The 22,491-nt window shown below is 37.0% G+C and overlaps 1 protein-coding gene across 2 annotated transcripts in view; it reads right to left on the bottom strand.

The window, feature by feature from the left end:
• The window catches only part of SFRP4 (secreted frizzled related protein 4), a 139,218-nt gene that overhangs the window by 19,006 nt on the left and 97,721 nt on the right, over positions 1 to 22,491 (bottom strand). For both annotated transcript variants that reach the window (XM_053714419.1, XM_053714418.1), the window contains exon 5: positions 6,603 to 6,666. In XM_053714419.1, the coding sequence (XP_053570394.1) occupies positions 6,603 to 6,666 (64 nt within the window). The remainder of the gene's footprint in view (positions 1 to 6,602; positions 6,667 to 22,491) is intronic.

The raw sequence follows: 22,491 nt of genomic DNA, 5'->3' as shown, positions 1-22,491 counted from the left end.
TTTCCCACACCTCAATGTCCCTGGTAACATCAAATGAAACTCATGTGAGCCCACCACAAACACTATCCTTAACGCTAACCTACAGAGACCACTATCAGTAATCCCCTACCACACATGATCCACATATTGGTCTCTTATCACTAAAAACCATACAGAATTTAAACTTTCTACAAAATCGGATTTAGTATGTTGTCGGCAATTTGATGAGGCACCTAGGGGGTGCTACCTTCTGGGAAGAATGGGGGACATTTCAATTCCAGTCCCCCATTCCTTCCAGAAGGTAGGACCCCCAAACAAGTGGTATCCCTAGGTGCCTCATCAAATTGCTGACAACATACTAAAAGGTCAACTTGATCCCCTGCACCCTGCTCGATCAGCTCCTCTTTTAATATGCGCCGGACCGGGGCTCAATTCTGGTGCAGCGCTGAGTTCCTGGAGCCCAGCTAGGTCAGCAAGGTTTTGCGGGACCCCCGGCAGTAGGCCACAGACATTTTAGAGCATCTCTGTGACACATCATTTAAACATTGATTATAATTTTAGCAACATAGCTTCATAGTTATAATGGGGATGTTTATTATTTAGTATAGTTTATTATAGTCAGGTATTTTTCTGACAGTAGAAAGTATGTAAGAGTTAGTTCCAGGGGAGTGTAGGTTAGACATTACATAAGTGTAGGCGGTATTAGGGACTTAGCTGGGTGTTCCAGGGGTGTGTAGCAGGGACGTGCAGTCATAAAATGGGTAAATTTGGGGTAAAAATTCAATATAAATAAAATAAACAATAAAAATCAATCGGCTAGATTACGAGTTGTGCGTTAGGCTTAAAAAGCAGCGTTAAGAGGTCCTAACACTGCTTTTTAATGCCCGCTGGTATTACGAGTCTTGCAGGTACAGGTGTACCGCTCACTTTTTTGGCCAGACTTGGAAATACCGCAAATCCACTTATGTAAATTGCGTATCCTCTTTTTTCAATGGGAGTTGCATAGCGCCGGTATTATGAGTCTGTCAAAAAGTGAGTGGTAGACCCTATCCTGTCAACACTGGTACCGCACTTTAAAGTCAGTAGTTAAGAGTTTTACACTACAAAGCCGTAGCATAAAACTCTTAACTAAAGTGCTAAAAAGTACACTAACAGCCATAAACTACCTATTAACCCCTAAACCGATGCCATCCCGCATCGCAAACACTAAAATAAATTTTTTAATCCCTAATCTGCCGAACCGGACATCGCGGCCACTATAATAAATATATTAACCCCTAAACCGCCACACTTCCGCCTTGCAAACATTAGTTAAATATTATTAACCCCTAATCTGCCACCCCTAACATCGCCGACACCTACCTACATTTATTAACCCCTAATCTGCCGCCCCCAACATCGCCGCCACTATACTAAAGTTATTAACCCCTAAATCTAAGTCTAACCCTAACCCCCCCTAACTTAAATATAATTAAAATAAATCTAAATAAATATTACTATCATTAACTAAATTATTCCTATTTAAAACTAAATACTTACCTATAAAATAAACCCTAAGCTAGATACAATATAACTAATAGTTACATGGTAACTATCTTAGGGTTTATTTTTATTTTACAGGCAAGTTTGTATTTATTTTAACTAGGTAGAATAGTTATTAAATAGTTATTAACTATTTAATAACTACCTAGCTAAAATAAAGACAAATTTACCTGTAAAATAAAACCTAACCTAAGTTACACTAACACCTAACACTACAATATAATTAAATAAATTACCTAAATTAAATACAATTACATACAATTAAATAAAATTAGCTAAAGTACAAAACAATACAAACACTAAATTACAGAAAATAATAAACAAATTACTGTACAAGATTTTTAAACTAATTACACCTAATCTAATCCACCTAACAAAATAAAAAAGCCATCCCAAAATAAAAAAAAGCCCTACCCTACACTAAATTACAAATAGCCCTTAAAAGGGCCTTTTGCGGGGCATTGCCCCAAAGTAATCAGCTCTTTTACCTGTAAAAAAATTATAAATCCCCCCCAACATTAAAACCCACCACCCACACAACCAACCCTACTCTAAAACCCACCCAATACCCCCTTAAAAAAAACTAACACTAACCCCTTGAAGATCACCTTACCGGGAGAAGTCTTCATCCAACCAGGCCGAAGTCCTCAACGAAGCCGGGAGAAGTCTTCATCGAAGCCAGGCGAAGTGGTCCTCCAGACGGGCAGAAGTCTTCATCCAGATCTTCTATCTTCATCCATCCAGCGCGGAGCGGGTCCATCTTCAAGACATCCGATGCGGAACATCCTCTTCCTTCCGACGGCTAACACTGAATGAAGGTTCCTTTAAATGATGTCATCCAAGATGGCGTCCCTTCAATTAAGGTAGAAAAAATCCTATTGGCTTGTGCAATCAGCCAATAGGATTGAGCTGGCATTCTATTGGCTCTTCCAATCAGCCAATAGAATGCCAGCTCAATCCTATTGGCTGATTGGATCAGCCAATAGGATTTAACTTCAATCCTATTGGCTGATTGCATCAGCCAATAGGATTTTTTCTACCTTAATTCTGATTGGCTTCATCCAAGCCATTTCGCCCGGCTTCGATGAGGACTTCAGCCCGGTTGGATGAAGACTTCTCCCGGGGCGGTGATCTTCAAGGGGTTAGTGTTAGGTTTTTTTAAGGGGGTATTAGGTGGGTTTTAGAGTAGGGTTGGTTGTGTGGGTGGTGGGTTTTAATGTTGGGGGGATTTGTAATTTTGTTTACAGGTAAAAGAGCTGATTACTTTCGGGCAATGCCCCGCAAAAGGCCCTTTTAAGGGCTATTTGTAATTTAGTGTAGGGTAGGGCTTATTTTTTTTTTGGGTGGGGCTTTTTTATTTTGTTAGGTGGATTCGATTAGGTGTAATTAGTTTAAAAATCATATAATTTGTTTATTATTTTCTGTAATTTAGTGTTTTTTTTTTTTTTGTACTTTAGCTAATTTTATTTAATTGTATTTAATTGTACTTAATTTAGGGAAATAATTTAATTATAGTGTAGTGTTAGGTGTAATTGTAACTTAGGTTAGGTTTTATTTTACAGGTATATTTGTATTTATTTTAGCTAGGTAGCTAGTAAATAGTTAATAACTATGTACTAACTATTCTACCTAGTTAAAATAAATACAAACTTGCCAGTAAAATAAAAATAAACCCTAAGATAGATACAATGTAACTATTAGTTATATTGTAGCTAGTTTAGGGTTTATTTTATAGGTAAGTACTGTATTTAGTTTTAAATAGGAATAATTTAGTTAATGATAGGAATATTTATTTTGATTTCTTTTAATTATATTTAAGTTAGTGGGTGTTAGGTTTATGGTTAGACTTAGGTTTAGGGGTTAATAACTTTAATATAGTGGCGGAGATGTTGGGGGCGGCAGATTAGGGGTTAATAACGGTAGGTAGGTGGCGGCGATGTTAGGGCCGGCAGATTAGGGGTTAATAATATTTAACTAATGTTTGCGAGGTCGGAGTGCGGCGGTTTAGGGGTTAATATGTTTATTATAGTGGTGGCGACGTTGGTGGCGGCAGATTAGGGGTTAATAAGTGTAGGTAGGTGGCAGCGACATTGGGGGCGGCAGAGTAGGGTTTAATAAATATAATGTAGGTGTCTGCGATGTTGGGGGCAGCAGATTAGGGGTTCATAAGTATAATCTAGGTGGCGGCGGTGTCTGGAGCGGCAGATTAGGGGTTAATAAATATAATGTAGGTGTCGGGGATGTCGGGGGCGGCAGATTAGGGGTTAATAAGTATAAGATTAGGGGTGTTTAGACTCAGGGTTCATGTTAGGGTGTTAGGTGTAAACATAAAATGTGTTTCCCGCACAGCCTCTAACGCAAAACTCGTAATCTAGGTGAATGTTTTTTTCTGTATATTTTGCAATAGAGAGAGGCAGCATAGGAGTCGGCTTTCTCTCTATTGCAGTGCTCAGATTGGTCTCAGCTTCAGCGCTGTAAGTCAGCCTCCGTGATCGCTATTACTATGAGATTGGCTTGCTCTAATTCTGCTCCCACGCTGATGTTAGCTCAAACATTTTTTAAGAATACTGGATTTTACCATTATTAAAATACATAAATATTTGGATGATTTTTCTTACTTAAATTTTTTTATTCAGCTGAACTGAGCGTGCTGTTTCACTTTGAGGCTGCTGACTGCCCAGTGGCTACAATGATTTAGTTATAGTGCAAAGGATCCATCACAGTTCTTTTACAAAACAAACAAAAGGTAAAAACAAAAAAGTAAAAGGACAGTAAAATAAAAAGTTGTACTGTTTCCTAGTGTCCCAGCCCTAACCTAAACTCTTGCCCCATTGATATTTAGCTTTGGGGTTAGTCTCCCAACTCAAGTTTTCAGAACCCTTAAAGGGACATGTAACCCTATTATCAATTTTTTGTTGTTCTTTTGGTATCTTTATTTGAAAAGCAGGAATATAAGTTTAGGAGGCAGACCATTTTTGGTTCGACATCTGGGTAGCACTTACTGATTGGTGGCTAAATATAGCTGCCAATCAGCAAACGCTACCCAGGGTGCTGAACCCAAGAATGGGGCTTCTTCTAAGCTTACATTCCTGCTTTTTCAAATAAAGATCCCAAGAGAATAAAGAAAAATTTATAATAGGAGCAAATTTGAAAATTTCTTAAAATTGTTGCTCTATCTGAATAATGTACCTGTATGCGTGTGTTGCAAATAATGCTAATTGTCCTTGTGCAGCCTGCTAATTTAATCGTATATTTAAGCTACATCTATTAGGTTCATATATGGGTTTCTTGGGCGTATAATAGCTAGTGCCTCACCAGCCTCTGACCTCACCGCACGTCACTGGTGTGTACTTTAGGTGTGACGTAGGTGTAGGCGGCCAGGGGGAGTTAGCTAGGTGGTGTAGGGGGAGTGTAGGTTAGCTCTGATTCAGGTGTAGGCAGTCGGAGGGAGGTAGCGAAGCCGAGAGTGTGTAGATCAGGCGTGACATAGTTATAGGCGCTCAGGGGGAGTTAACGGAGCATACTAATGGAAGTAGACTGCACTTTGATTCAGACACATTGACACCAGATCGATATTTTCAAGTGCAGGTTGCGAGGAGGATTTGTATCACCTTGGCTTAGAGTGTTTTGCCTGGGAAAATGTCCCCTTTATGGACCATGGCTATATTGCCATGACTATTGATGAGAACTGTCCTTTGTACTGGACTTTAAAGTTTCTCTACTTATTTGTGACTTTGTTGGTGTCATCTGACACTGGTTATATATCTGATTATTAGCATGTTGATCTCGCTGTATGTTATATCTCAGACACTGGTCGTTTTATTGTTGCTTGCTTTATTGTTGTATCAATCTCAATTTAAAATAAAGATTAAAAAAAATACAATCTAAAAATCAGCCAAATCTATAACCCAAAACATGTCGACTTTACTGATAATGCTCCTGTTCAATTCCCTTAGTGTGACATACACACATCTCTATGGTTTTGGAGCACAAACTGTTATTTGCACACATTTGACCTATCACTACACATTAAAGGTAAAATGGACCAATCAACATACAGGCCCTCAACCTCAGATCCAAATGCTAAATCCTAAAAATTGCTATAATGTTTCTCATTAATCAAGTACGTTTGATTTTAGGACTAGGAAAACAAAGGTAAGGTTTTGATCAACCCCTAAGTCAGCTTTCAGGACTTCTGCTGAGGCAGTTTATCAAGTGGCATATATACTATATATACAGTATACTATGTCCTATATTCTGGTCCTCTGATAACTACACTTTGGTAAGCATTAGTCGGTGTATTAGTCAAGTTATTAGCCTTTAGCTGTCTCTGCTGTATTTACTTGACTCCTGCCTCAGTTAAAAGTATCATATCTCAGCTGTGCCTTACCATACTCCAGCTTCAGGTATTCTGTCTCAGCAATTAACCAAGCAGTTATTTTTTTAATCTGTTTTGACGCTTCTGCTATTTGCTGTCCAGTATGTGTATCTGACACTTGGCTTCACTCTGAAGCAATACATTTATTGAACATTTTAACTTTGCAAGGTTGGTAGTTTTTTGTAAATTTTGATGATAAAAGAAATCAATTAATAACAGGGGCACTTTAATTCATCAAAATTTACATTTCGCTCGTGTTGTGAAAATATTTACCTTTTTAATCTTGACAGCGGCACCAGCTTCCCCCGGTCGCCGCAAGCCTCTTCCTACGTCGGGGGAATCAGTGTCTGATTTAACGCTGTGATTGGAGAAAGCCGGATTCCTCATTTTAGACCCAGGAAGAGGCTTTGCAACGGGCAGAGGAAGCGATGCAGCGGCTATCAAGATTAAAAGGTATTTTCACAGCACAAGTGAAATGTAAGTTTTGATTAATTAAAGTGCCCCTGTTTTTAATCGAATTTTTAAGAACCAGCACTTTATCATCAAAATTTACATTCACTTTAAGTAATGATTCTTAATAATCATTTATTGATCTGATGTTGTTGTTTCAATGACTTCTTCTTATTAAAATATATTCTACAATGTAAAATGATTACCTTCTCCAAGTGAATAGACATCAACAATAAAAATAAAGTAACATTACCTTGATTCTTTTGTTTAATTGGTCCTTCCATTTTTCTACGATACAGCCATCAAGGAGCATCATTCTGAAAATTAATTGATTACTACTGAATTAAACAGTAACAACTTTTTTTGAATTTGAAAAACTTGCCAAAACATTTCTTAATATTTTAATAAATAGATGAATAGATATAGATACAGATGATGAGACAAATGAATACAGATAAAAGAGATAGCTATAATTATAGATAGATACATACAGATAAAGAGATATATAGATACAGCTAAAGGGATAGATGATAGATAGATACATATAAAGAGATAGCTATACTGATAGATATATGATAGATAGATAGATCCAGATAAAGAGATATATAGATAGATACATATGGATACAGATAAAGAGATAGCTATACATAGATATATAGACCGCAAATTATGTCTTTAAAGGGACAGTATACACTCATTTTCATATAACTGCATGTAATAGACACTACTATAAAGAATAATATGCACAGATACTGATATAAAAATCCAGCATAAAACTGTTTAAAAACTTACTTAGAAGCTGTCAGTTTGGCTATGTTGAAAAGGTAGCTGGAAAGCCCACTGCAAGTGGCAAATAAGACACTCCCCCTCCCTCCCCCTTCTTTTGCATATGAAAAGACCCTTTACACAAACAGGAGCAAGCTGGAGTAGGTAGTCGAGCGTATTCACATAAAACTTTGGGGCTTGGTTAGGAGTCTGAAAATCAGAGCAATGTTATTTAAAAATAAGCAAAACTATACATTAATTTAAAAAAAAAACTTTATGGGCTATATAAATAGATTATCTACAAAACATTTATGCAAAGAAAAAATGAGTGTATAATGTCCCTTTAATGCCATTGAAGAGCTAGGGTAACAGGGTAAACCATGATATACAGTAACACTTATTTATAAGTTCAATATTACTGTACATTGTTATTGATGAGGTTTGTGATTTATATTTACATAAAAATATTCAAGAAATGTTATGTTCTGCAGATTAATCTCTGTAGTTCTCACTGTTTTGTCTATTTCTTTATTTCGGTCAAGTTTCAAAGATCTTCTCTTTTTATTTCCATCAATGTCTCCCTGCCTTTTACTCTTTTCACTATATAACTGTATTCGAATGCCATGTTTCTGCTTTCAGTATGTCTCTCTCCCAGCTCTTTGTCTGTGTCAATCCCCTTGTGTCAGTGGGATAGATTCATGAATGTTCATTAAGCTGCAAATGGGCCTTGACATTAAGGTGAGATCATGTTTGAACTTTGTTGAGGCTCACTTAACCTATCCTTCCTATCTGATCACTAGTGGCTGTTCCTGACATTAACTTATATAGAAACATAGAAACATAGATATTGACGGCAGATAAGAGCCATAGGCCCAGCAAGTCTGCCCGACCTTACCTAACAGTATAAACTTATCTAGTTCGTAGGATAGCCTTATGCTTGTCCCATGCATTTTTAAAGTCCCCCACAGTGTTTGTTGCTACTACCTCTTGAGGAAGTTTATTCCATAAATAAATCACTCTTTCTGTAAAGAAGTGCTTCCTCAAATTACTCCTGAATCTACTACCCTTTAGCTTGAGCTCATGACCCCTTGTTCTTGAATTTTCCATTTTATGTAAAATACCCACAGCCTCAGTTTTACTAAACCCTTTAATGTACTTGAAAGTTGCTATCATATCACCTCTTTCCCTTCTCTCCTCTAAGCTATACATATTTAGGTCATTGAGCCTATCCTGGTAAGTTTTATTTTTTAGACCATGTAACATTTTGGTAGCCCTCCTTTGCACAGATTCAAGTTTGTTAATATCCTTCTGAAGATATGGCCTCCAGAACTGCACACAATACTCAAGATGAAGCCTAACTAATGATCTATAAAGTGGCATAAGAACCTTACTATTTCTGCTGCAAATACCTCTACCAATACATCCAAGCATTCTGCTAGCCTTACTCGCTGCATTACTACATTGTTTACTAAGTTTTAAATCATCTGAAATAATAATTCCCAAGTCCTGTTCCTCATCTGTAACAGTCAGAAAAGTGTCATTGAGTCTGTAATTAACATTTGGATTTTTCTTCCCTAAATGCATTATTTTACACTTTGCTGTGCTAAACTTTAGATCCCAGTCGTTTGTCCAATCCTCCAATTGTTGTATATCACTTCTCATTTTGTCTACCCCCCTGGAACATCCACTCTGTTGCAAATTTTTGTATCATCTGCAAAGAGACATACTTTCCCCTGTAGCCCTTTGCTGATATCACAGATAAATATGTTAAACAAAACAGGCCCCAGAACTGACCCCTGAGGAACACCACTAGTAACAGCCCCCTCTGCTGAATGAACTCCATTTACTAAGACACTTTGTTTTCTGTCCTTAAGCCAGCATTCCACCCAGTTCACAATTTTTGAATCTAGACCGAGGAGATATAGTTTGTGAATAAGTTTATTGTGTGGGACGGTGTCAAATGCTTTGCTGAAATCTAGATATGCTACATCAACTGCTCCTCCCTTGTCTAATACTTTTGTTACATAATCAAAGAAGTCAATTAGATTAGTCTGACATGATCTCCCTGAAGTAAAACCATGCTGATTTTGGTCCTCTAAATTGTTTGTCTTTATGTAAGTCATAATTCTTTCTTTTAAGAGACTTTCCATTAATTTCCCTACTACTGAAGTTAAACTAACTGGCCTGTAGTTGCCAGATTCTTCTCTACTGCCCTGTAGTTAAACTAACTGGCCTGTAGTTGCCAGATTCTTCTCTACTTCTCTATATAGCTGTGTTAAATGGCCCAACACATGAGCAAAGGAGAAAAACAATAATTACAACGCTTAGGAAAATGCAACACTTTGGAAACATGTTTGGAAAAGTTGTCCTGTAAATACATGTAATGGTTAAATAGTTGTGCTCTGTTTTTTATGTTAAAGCAATGCTACTGGATATAGCGCTGGGGAATCTGTTGGCGCTCTACAAATAACCAATAATAATAATAACAGAATTTGCTTTGGGAATTCCACACAATGCATTTGGCCCACACACCCTCTCCCTGCTGTGGATCGTCACACAAATTTAATTTCTAGAGACACCAATTTGATACTATTGATTTTGGGACCTCAATGCTGTAGGAACTTAATGGTTGTGAAAAAGAAGCAGCTTCACTGATTTCATCTGAGCTGATACTGACATAGAGCAGGAACAAATCTTTGTGATTTCCAGAAATTTCAAGCAACAATGTTACAGTTAATTTTTTTTCACAAACATATTTTTTTTCCCAACTAGTCTTATTTAATGTAGATAAATGTCTTTCTTCCAACTCAATACTAGGGATGGGCGAATGTGTTTATATCCGAATTCGAATGTTAGAACGAATGTTATTGTAGAAATTCGATTTACATAATAGAATGTTGATAAGAACGAATATTCTTAAAAATTCGATTTTCAAATGTTATTTACAGTTTTCGAATGTCACATTCGAATTTGAATATCACATTCGAATAGAATGTCACATTCGAATTCGAATATTACATTTATAAAACACAGTATTAGACTAGAAATACTATTTCGAATTCGAATGTCACATTCAAATCGAATATCACATTCAAATCGAATATCACATTTAAAACACAGTATTAGACTAGAAATACTATTTCAAATTCGAATGTGACATTCGAATTCGAAACACAGTTGTAGACTAGAAATACTATTTCAAATTTTATGTCACATTCGAATATTACATTTCGAAATTGAATGAATACATAGCTAAACATTCTATTATTCGAACAAATATTTTTTAATAAAATTCGAAAACGAAAATTCAAAATTAGAATGTTAGAATGTTATATAAACATTCGAAATTCGATTCGAACGAACGAATGTATCAAAATTCGTTTTAAATTTTGAATTTTTAGAAACATTAACCCATCCCTACTCAATACACATATATCCACATACTCCAAAATATCTTGTATGTCATTTTTCTATCAGTGCTTAACAATGAAACCTCAAATGGGCGTCACTGTTTTTCGATCAGAGTTTTAAAATGAAAGAGTAAATGTGCGTCACTGGTTTTTTATCAGTGTTTTACAATGAAACAGCAAATGGGCATCACTGTTTTTCTATCAGTGCTTTCCAGTGAAAGAGTAAATGGGCATCACTGTTTTTCTATCAGTGCTTTACAATAAAAAAAGCAAATGGGCGTTACTCTTTTTCTATCAGTGCTTTCCAGTGAAAGAGTAAATGGGCATCACTGTTTTTCTATCAGTGCTTTCCAGTGAAAGAGTAAATGGGCGTCACTGTTTTTCTATCAGTGCTTTCCAGTAAAAGAGTAAATGGGCATCACTGTTTTTCTATCAGTGCTTTACAATGAAACAGCAAATGGGCGTCACTGATTTTCTATCAGTGCTTTCCAGTGAAAGAGTAAATGGGCGTCACTGTTTCGTATCAGTGCTTTACAATGAAACAGTAAATGGGCGTCACTGTTTCGTTTCAGTGCTTTACAATGAAACAGTAAATGGGCGTCACTGTTTCGTATCAGTGCTTTACAATGAAACAGTAAATGGGCGTCACTGTTTTTCTATCAGTGCTTTCCAGTGAAAGAGTAAATGGGCGTCACTGTTTTTCTAACAGTGTTTTACAATGAAACAGTAAATGGGCGTCACTGTTTTTCTAACAGTGTTTTACAATGAAACAGTAAATGGGCGTCACTGTTTTTCTAACAGTGTTTTACAATGAAACAGTAAATGGACGTCACTGTTTTTCTATCAGTGCTTTCCAGTGAAAGAGTAAATGGGCATCACTGTTTTTCTATCAGTGCTTTCCAGTGAAAGAGTAAATGGGCATCACTGTTTTTCTATCAGTGCTTTCCAGTGAAAGAGTAAATGGGCATCACTGTTTTTCTATCAGTGCTTTACAATGAAACAGCAAATGGGCGTCACTGTTTTTCTATCAGTGCTTTCCAGTGAAAGAGTAAATGGGCGTTACTGTTTCGTATCAGTGCTTTACAATGAAACAGTAAATGGGCGTCACTGTTTCGTATCAGTGCTTTACAATGAAACAGTAAATGGGCGTCACTGTTTCGTATCAGTGCTTTACAATGAAACAGTAAATGGGCGTCACTGTTTTTCTATCCGTGCTTTCTAGTGAAAGAGTAAATGGGCGTCACTGTTTTTCTAACAGTGTTTTACAATGAAACAGTAAATGGGCGTCACTGTTTTTCTAACAGTGTTTTACAATGAAACAGTAAATGGGCGTCACTGTTTTTCTAACAGTGTTTTACAATGAAACAGTAAATGGGCGTCACTGTTTTTCTATCAGTGCTTTCCAGTGAAAGAGTAAATGTGCCTCACTGTTTTTCTATCAGTGCTTTCCAGTGAAAGAGTAAATGGGCATCACTGTTTCGTATCAGTACTTTCCAGTGAAAGAGTAAATGGGCGTCACTGTTTTTCTATCAGTGCTTTCCAGTGAAAGAGTAAATGGGCATCACTGTTTCGTATCAGTGCTTTCCAGTGAAAGAGTAAATGGGCGTCACTGTTTTTCTATCAGTGCTTTCCAGTGAAAGAGTAAATGGGCGTCACTGTTTTTCTATCAGTGCTTTCCAGTGAAAGAGTAAATGGGCATCACTGTTTCGTATCAGTGCTTTCCAGTGAAAGAGTAAATGGGCGTCACTGTTTTTCTATCAGTGCTTTCCAGTGAAAGAGTAAATGGGCGTCACTGTTTTTCTATTAGTGCTTTCCAGTGAAAGAGTAAATGGGCATCACTGTTTTTCTATCAGTGCTTTCCAGTGAAAGAGTAAATGTGCGTCACTGTTTTTCTATCAGTGCTTTCCAGTGAAAAAGTAAATGGGCATCACTGTTTTTCTATCAGTGCTTTACAATGAAACAGCAAATGGGCGTCACTGTTTTTCTATCAGTGCTTTCCAGTGAAAGAGTAAATGGGCGTTACTGTTTCGTATCAGTGCTTTACAATGAAACAGTAAATGGGCGTCACTGTTTCGTATCAGTGCTTTACAATGAAACAGTAAATGGGCGTCACTGTTTCGTATCAGTGCTTTACAATGAAACAGTAAATGGGCGTCACTGTTTTTCTATCAGTGCTTCCAGTGAAAGAGTAAATGGGCGTCACTGTTTTTCTAACAGTGTTTTACAATGAAACAGTAAATGGGCGTCACTGTTTTTCTAACAGTGTTTTACAATGAAACAGTAAATGGGCGTCACTGTTTTTCTATCAGTGCTTTCCAGTGAAAGAGTAAATGGGCGTCACTGTTTTCTATCAGTGCTTTCCAGTGAAAGAGTAAATGGGCATCACTGTTTCGTATAAGTGCTTTCCAGTGAAAGAGTAAATGGGCGTCACTGTTTTTCTATCAGTGCTTTCCAGTGAAAGAGTAAATGGGTGTCACTGTTTTTCTATTAGTGCTTTCCAGTGAAAGAGTAAATGGGCATCACTGATTTTCTATCAGTGCTTTCCAGTGAAAGAGTAAATGTGCGTCACTGTTTTTCTATCAGTGCTTTACAATGAAACAGTAAATGGTCGTCACTGTTTTTCTAACAGTGTTTTACAATGAAACAGCAAATGGGCGTCACTGTTTTTCTATCAGTGCTTTCCAGTGAAAGAGTAAATGGGCGTCACTGTTTTTCTATCAGTGCTTTCCAGTGAAAGAGTAAATGGGCGTCACTGTTTTTCTATCAGTGTTTTACAATAAAAAAAGCAAATGGGCGTCACTGTTTCCTAACAGAAAAAAAGTTGCCTTTGCTTATTTTAGTTTTGGAAATGTCAGGGAGACAGAGCATTTCTGCTATAAACTGATAGAATCTAATGTACAAGTTATATTGTACTTCTGTATATTACTAAAATGTATGTTTAAAAAAATACTTGCCTTGGATTAGAGGACAGAATTTCTAAAAATACAATGTATGCTTTATGTGGAGAATGCATGGTTATTAAAGTTTGTTGGATATTAGCTTTTGTTAAATGGGCACATAGTTTGTCTATGAAATGTACTAACTGAATTATTATGGAAGGCTTTTATGTTTTTTAAAGTTGTATAACTATAAAAATGTATATTTATTCTATTATTATAAATTGTGTGCTACAGGTATCATATATCTTAAAAGGTCATGGAACTTGATTCATTTCAACATATACAGTATGTGTTAAGTATAAAAAAGTGTATATTTATTTTGCCTGCTAATCTGATAATTTACCTCTGAACATTGTTATAAGTTCATGTTGCTTAACTTTATTAACATGAGGCTTGAAAGAATCCAACTAGTTGGAATGTTGGCAGTGCTGGGGACCAGAAATGATAAGTAATTTTAATGTGTTATGTCAGAACTGATGACACCACTTAACATGATGACAGCTGATGACAGCAACTGATGACAGAGTTTAACATGATGTCACTTCTGGTCCAAGCATGACCAGCACTGCCAACACTCCATCAGTTAATTTCTTCCACGTCTCTTTATAATACGGTTTTCTATCACAGATTCATAGGAATTAGGTGCTGAGAAATACAAGGAAGGATTTTTCTTTTTACTAAAGGGCATTTCAAAATGTCTACCTATACTATACGAAAAACTAAATGATACAATTGTTTTGATCACTCTCTAGATGGGACAATGTTTAATTAATATGTTGTCGCTTTCACAATAAAAAGAGTTTGTTTATTTGTGATGAGATAACAACTGAGGATATCTCCAGCCTCATAAACTCTCCTTTTCTTTGGCTACTGCACATAACATCATACAATACTCTTGTCAGAACTAAGAAACTGAGCCTGGTCTTACTCTCACATCATCTGTCCTACTAGACCGCAGATAGGCATTAATCACCCACACCTTTTTTTGCAGATCCTGACTCTTCTTGACATTGTTGAAGAATGTGTCTAAATAGGTAGTGTGCACATTTCTAGAGCACTATATGGTAGAAATTTTGCCAGAATGTTAACCCCTTAATGACCACAGCACTTTTCCATTTTCTGTCCGTTTGGGACCAAGGCTATTTTTACATTTTTGTGGTGTTTGTGTTTAGCTGTAATTTTCCTCTTGCTCATTTACTGTACCCACACATATTATATACCGTTTTTCTCGCCATTAAATGGACTTTCCAAAGATACCATTATTTTCATCATATCTTATAATTTATTATAAATTTTTTTATAAAATATGAGAAAAAAAATAGAAAAAAAACACTTTTTCTAACTTTGACCCCCAAAATCTGTTACACATCTACAATCACCAAAAAACACCCATGCTAAATATTTTCTAAATTTTGTCCTGAGTTTAGAAATACCCAATGTTTACATGTTCTTTGCTTTTTTTTGCAAGTTATAGGGCCATAAATACAAGTAGCACTTTGCTATTTCCAAACCATTTTATTCAAGATTAGCGCTAGTTACATTGGGACACTGATATCTTTCAGGAATCCCTGAATATCCCTTGACATGTATATATATTTTTTTAGAAGACATCCCAAAGTATTGATCTAGGCCAATTTTGGTATATTTCATGCCACCATTTCACCGCCAAATGCGATCAAATACAAAAAATCGTTCACTTTTTCACAAACTTTTGGTTTCTCACTGAAATTATTTACAAACAGCTTGTGCAATTATGGCATAAATGGTTGTAAATTTTTCTCTGGGATCCCCTTTGTTCAGAAATAGCAGACATATATGGCTTTGGCATTGCTTTTTGGTAATTAGAAGGCCGCTAAATGCCGCTGCGCACCACACATGAATTATGCCCAGTAGTGCAGGGGTTAATTAGGGAGCTTGTAGGGAGCTTGTAGGGTTAATTTTAGCTTTAGTGTAGTGTAGCAGACAACCCAAAGTATTGATCTAGGCCCATTTTGGTATATTGCATGCCACCATTTTACCGCTAAATGCGATCAAATTAAAAAAAACGTTGAATTTTTCACAATTTTAGGTTTCTCACTGAAATGATTTACAAATAGCTTGTGCAATTATGGCACAAATGGTTGTAAATGCTTCTCTGGGATCCCCTTTGTTCAGAAATAGCAGACATATATGACTTTGGCGTTGCTTTCTGGTAATTAGAAGGCCGCTAAATGCTGCTGCGCATCACACGTGTATTATGGCTAGCAGTGAAGGGGTTAATTAGGTAGTTTGTAGGGAGCTTGCAGGGTTAATTTTAGCTTTAGTGTAGAGATCAGCCTCCCACCTGACACATCAGACCCCCTGATCCCTCCCAAACAGCTCCCTTCCCTCCCCCACCCCACAATTGTCTCCGCCATCTTAAGTACTGGCAGAAAGTCTGCCAGTACTAAAATAAAAGTTTTTTTTATTTTATTTTTTTATTTTTTTAAAGCATATTTACATATGCTGGGGGTGTAGCATCCCCCCTTAGCCCCCAACCTCCCTGATCCCCCCAAATAGCTCTCTAATCCTCCCCATCTGCCTTATTGGGGGCCATCTTGGGTACTGGCAGCTGTCTGCCAGTACCCATTTTGCAAAATAAAAAGGTTTTTTTTTGTTTTTATTTTTAGTTTCTGTAGTGTAGCTTCCCCCCCCCCCACAGACCAACCCCCACCACCTGCCTGATCTTTTTATTTCCAACTTTATTTCCCCTTTTTTGTAAATTTTACTGCTACTTTTTCTGTAGTGCAGCGGTTCCCACCCGCTCCCTCCCCGTGCACGCGCCCGCCCCCACCCTCCCGAGGCATCACTGCAATAACCGGAAAGCAGCTGGAAGCGAGCAGGATCGCTTCCAGCTGCTTTCCACACCGAGGACGTGCAGGGTACGTCCTCAGGCGTTAACTGCCTTTTTTTTGAGGACGTACCCTGCACGTCCTCGGTCGTTAAGGGGTTAAACATTGTGCAAATACTGCTGCCATCTAGTGCTTAAAAGTGTAAATTGTATGGTAAATCTGAATCATGAAAGAATATTTTTGAGTTTTATGACCCTTTAATATTGTAATACAAACTCTAAAAGACAGAAAGATTTACAATGGATGACTACACATAATTTGCCTATAATGCTGTCTCCAGTCCATAGAGGAAGAGTAAGACAGAGAGAGATTATGTGTATGCTAATACCAGTGGAGCTGGCGGTCAGTCATAGGCAATTAGGTAACCTAAGAGGGCTTATACATACATGTTGGGGCTTGATGGATATTGTAAACCTGTTGGGTGCTGGACATTAACATTATCAACTCAGAGTTTGCTTAACTGACTTGACATTACAGTTATACTGTGACCGGCATTTACTGTCTACTTTGCCTTGTTCATCCTTTCTATTTTTTATTTTTTTATTTATATATTTTTTATTGAGGTTTTGCACAGTTAACAAAGAACATTGTTCGTCTTTTGTCAATAAAAAGAAAAACATACAGTAATACTCATAAAAATACAGAAGAGGAAAGTATGTCAACAATTATCAAATATACAATAATCAGGCTAATGAAACCTCGATTTTACAATACACTAGAAGTACAGGCTGACTAGTTAGAAATGGAATTTATGGGCCAAATGGACTAACAATGCAAGATATGACTGATAGTCAAGATGGGCAGCTCTCTGTGAACTTCAAAGAAGTAAATAATGAATATATGGTAAAAAAAAAAGGGGGGGGGGATTGCGAAGAAGTCAATAACAATCAGCGGGTAAGCACCGCTTAAAATACAGGTTATTGAAATAGTAACTGAAAGAAAAGGTGGGGGGGAGGCAGAGCCATATGTAAGAACTTCATGAGGGATGTTGTTAAACCTCTAAGGTAATTATCAAGAGGTGTGTATACAGGGCATAGGTTATGAATATATTTATGCGGAAATTGCCTGAGGGGATTTATGCTGGATATATACATTAAAGGTACATAATACTCATATGCTAAATCACTTGAAACTGATGCAGTATAACTGTAAAAAGCTGACAGGAAAATATCACCTGAGCATCTCTATGTAAAAAAGGAAGATATTTTATCTCATAATCTCCTCAGCTCACCAGAGTAAGTTCTGTGTAAAAAGTTATACTCAGCTGCTCCCAGCTGCAGGTAAACAAATTTAAAAAAATGAAGAAATGAACAGCAGCCAATCAGCATCAGCAGTGCTGAGGTCATGAACTCTTACTGTGATCTCATGAGATTTCACTTAACTCTCATGAGATTTCATAGTAAGCTTCCTTTACCTGATGGGTGAAATAATATGAGAGTGCACGATGCTAGTCCCTTCAGATGTCCCAGGACAAACACACTAAAATGCTGCTTAGAAATCCTTTACAATGGGAGGTGGCTACTGAGGAACTTTTGAGGTAAAATATCTTTCTTTTTTACATAGAGATGTTCAGGTGATATTTTTTAATCAGCTTTTTACAGCTATGCTGCATCACTTTCAAGTGTTTAAACATTTGGGTATTATGGCCCTTTAAAGTAACTTAGAGGGGATAAGCCACAAACTAATACTTAAATGGTAAAAAGAAGCAAGAACACCTGGGTTCTGCCTATATACTAAAGCTATTATGGTTTTAGGTTAAATTAGGTGAATTAGAAGGAAAAGCTATGAAACTCTTGTGAACAGGCTTGTAGGCAGCTATCGCTTAACCATAAAATAAATAGCATTAATTAAGGCACATGACATCTAGAATGCTCTAATATAGCTATGAATTAGATATAACCATACCAAATATAAGATATAAGCAAATGTACTTAACAACCCAAACATTAATAATAAACATGCAAATACAGAATAAACAATAAGATGGGGAAATTATCTAAACCTATATTGTTATAGCAGACTAAAAAACAAATCTGGGTATGACTCGATAATATATATCTAGAGGGTAGTACTCACTTAAAAGTTTGTATATGTTAGCTTTGAAGCTCTAAATTAAAAAGCTAGTAGGTGTTAAGGATGTCCAACATAGGCTGAGACCTAATGTTGCGTAAAATATCTCCTCAGAGAAGTATCGTTACCTTAAGTGGGAGTGATTAAAATTATGTAACCTCCATAATTAAAGTTTCAGAAGCTCTGCATTTATATGCAACCAAAGCCTTAACCAATATTAGAGACCCTCGTAAACAATCTACACCCAACACTTTAACTAGATCTATCAGTCAAGAATAAAATTAATAAGACCCCACGTTTATATTATAAGAGCAAGCTTTATACCCTCAATGTATACAAAGGTCAGGTATGAAAATTCTTTTGGGTTGCATAAAACTTAGAGGTAACCTGTGTTACATTCCAGTCCCCTAAATAAATATGAGAATACATATACCGGTAATATAAACCTGGTAATCCAAAGGAGTCGTGTAAACTCCAGGGTTAATATATAGCAACCAAAAATAATTCGGCAAGTTAAGCAGTGACATATATATACCTTAATTATATTCAAATCAAACGATATCAGACGCATAAGCACAGATAAATATGATATTAGAGCCCTGGAAATGTGAACTACATAATGCGATTCAGGAGGTCGGTTAGGTAACATGAAGTGCAAAATTGTTCCTAGGGTGTCCATGTGGTATGCTCCCCTTATATGGGGCCTACATGTGTAGTCTCATAATTATTAACAAATATAGAGTCATCCATTATCTATATAAGAGCGAATGGAGTGGGTATAAATGTAAAATAATATCTCTGTAGGGGTATTACCCTGCATATACTAAAAAAAAATGTCCTGAAAAAGCTGTGCATCTCCCACACACAAGCTTATAGGAAGCTAGTATAAAAATAAAGTATATAACAGTAATTAGGGTAGGTTGTAATATGCTTTGCCCTAATAAAACTATGGGACTATTAGAACCATATTAAATATAAAATGTATATGGAAGCGTATAGAACATCAACATTAACATCAAACATAATAACATGAACTATATAAGAAGGTAGGGCAATTGTCCAAGCCCGTATTGTATAACATCAGATATAGTAGCTATTAGCCGTCTGAGGGTTGATTTTTCCACATGCCTCCTAAGCGACACTATTATGGTGAAACAGGTTTCCCTTCCCAGTCAGTGTCCTCAGAGACGATTAAGGGACTTAGGGATGTCAGTCCAAAGTTAAAATTCTATCAGATAGCCACCATTATTGAAATTTAGCGCGGGGGGCTTTCCTAGAATAGGTCTTGCTGCTTCAGCAGTTGGCTCCACCTCCCATCCTTTCTATTTTTACTTCCCGGTTTTGTGGACTGTTACTTCCCAACTCAAGGCTGTTCGATATTAAAGGGCTGTTTGCTCCAATTAAGTTACTAGAGGCACTTATTATACATATTTGATTATACTGATAGAGCTACTACCCCAATGGAGGCGGCACAGGAGATGGATAACCTTATGTTTTCTGAAATTGATGAGGATAACTTGGACAGTTTGGATTTGGAGGATGTGTTCAGTCATGACTCCCCAAGGATCAAACTAGGGGACCTATTTCACGATTTTGAGAATTTAAAATTAAAGGAGCAAAAACTGAAATAGGATAAATGGAATCTCACAAAATATTTAGATCTAAAGATGATCCCTAGAGGCTTAAGACTGAACAAATTTCCAACATATGACATCAAAGATGAATCTTTTATCTCATGCTGGAACCAGGCATTTACTGACTGTTCATTAACTCTGATTTCTCTCCTTATAGAGTACAAGGATTTTTTTGTTAAATGAAGTTAAGCTTAAACTTGTATCCTTGCAGTCTGACAACGATAGGTTTAAACAATGTGATGTATATATGCAGTTTGAAACTATTTTAAAAAAAACTATAGAGGAGTCAAAAAAGTTAGTAATCCAAGCAAAACACACTAAATTCTTAAGGGATCAAAAGGATTACTCCCTTGGTGTTATCTATGTCTGGCAACGCTGCCAAAGGAATAAGTCCTGGTTTAATCCAGGTACCCAGGAGAAATCTACTGGGGGCAAAAACAAAAATAAGAATAGACGACACCAAAATAGCAGTAATAGACAGAGGCTACAGGATCCTCAATCTGACCCCCCCAAAGAAAGTAACATTTTCTGACTCAGAGGCAGAGGCCTCTGATGAAGACGTGTTTGCCTCTAGCTTTGACAGTGTTTCAAAGGGATGAACATATGTCAGGGGGGGAATTGTTACCTGTAGAGAATGAAACTTGTATCTTAGGGGGTGACAATAACGGTATTCTGAAAGGCTCTGCACATCTAGGGGCTAGACCTAAATCAGGAAGAGTAGAAATTCATTCTCAATATACCATTAAGAATGGCTCACAAAAAATTGACCACCCAAATAAAGGGCCTGCTAAGTCTAATACTCAGGTTTTTCAAGAGGATGAGAGACAATTTCAAGGGGGGGGGGTCAGAACCAAGGGACTATGGGCCCAGATATGGAGAGTCAGGGACAACCCAGGTACACGTTGAGGGCAAAAAAATCACAACAAAAAACAGAAGAAATACCAATAGATATGGTGATTAACATCTTTTCTTATGTCCTGACTGATACCGAATGGAAGGTTCTTAATTATTGTCTTATAGGCTTTGTTCCATCTAAAACGTTTGATTTATTTCAGACTAATTTAGATATTAACAAACTAGTCAGAGACTTAGCCCTACGTAGGTTTTTCTCATGTGAAAGTACAACTGAAAATATACCTAGAATATATCTTCCACCACCTCCCAATGATACATAAGAGCATTACCAATGTTAAAGGCAGACCAATAGTGGCTGGTATAGGGTCCCTAATGGAACATTTGTCTGAATGGGTTGACTCTTTTTTACAGCCACTTGTACCTAAACTGCCTAGTTATGTGAGAGACACTACACAGACTTTTCAGGTCTTGGAAAGCATTGAATGGAGGGAGGAGTTTAGTTGGCTTACAGTAGACGTTGTCTTTTTGTACTTGTCCATTCCCCACCAACATAGCCTAACAGCCATTAGATTCTTCCTTGACTTGTACACATACCTATCTTGTGAAATGAAATATTTCCTAACTCTGGCTGTTAAGTTCCTGTTGGAACATAATTTCTTTATGTTTCAGGGGCGCTACTACCTCCAGAGGCGTGACACAGTGATGGGGGCAAAATTTGAGTAACTTGAACAGAAACACTATAGGGATTCAATTCACCTATGAATGGCAAAAAGATAGTATCAACTTTCTTGATGTTTCTCTGAGAGGTATGAGGTCAGCAGGTAAAGTGATTTCCACTCTTTTTAGGAAACCCATTGCGGGGAACAGTCTATCACATGCACGGAGCAGCCAGCCCAGGCATGTCTTCAGAGGCATAGCCAAGGTGAAGTTTATGAGGCTAAAAAGAAACTGTACCCTAAATGGTTCTTTCCAGCAAGAGAGTGGATGCTTTAGTCAAAGATTGAGGACAGAGGCTACCCAAAAAGGGTGGTGGATAGAGCATATAAGGAAGTATAGATTGACCTCACAGAGGAAAGGGTCGATTGACCAACTTCAACCCAGATTTGTGACCTGTTTCTTGAACCAATATGACCAGATTTGTAAAATCATAAATAGAAACTTGCCCATTGTGATGATGGGAGACAAAAAATTGAGAAAGAATGTGGAAAAAGGCTGTTTTCACTGCAAAAAGGAATGTCACATTGGGGAACATGTTATCCCCTAGCCTTCTAAAAGACAAATCCTCTGGGAGCTCCTGGCTACACTGTACTGGTACCTATAGATGTGGCAGGAGAACATGCATTTCTTGTGATCACGTACAGGTTTCAAAATCCTTCACCTCCTATCATACAGGGCAAGAATTCCCCACTAAGGGTTTTTTATGTGTCATCTATGTATATGGAATTTTTACCATCTCCCGTGTGCTTTTAATTTATGCACAAATAAAGTTTGATGTTTTACTTTATTTTCTATCTAAGGCTTTTTGGACTCTTTTTTTTCATTAGAGATTATGTGTGTTTCCAGCAATGGGGTGAATTCCTGTCTGGTTTATCATGTGTT

This window comes from Bombina bombina, chromosome 5 (genome assembly GCF_027579735.1).
Source record: "Bombina bombina isolate aBomBom1 chromosome 5, aBomBom1.pri, whole genome shotgun sequence".
NCBI classification, from domain to species: Eukaryota; Metazoa; Chordata; class Amphibia; order Anura; family Bombinatoridae; genus Bombina; species Bombina bombina.
The sequence above is the reverse complement of the archived record's forward strand: the minus strand, read 5'-3'. Positions and strand labels throughout refer to the sequence as shown.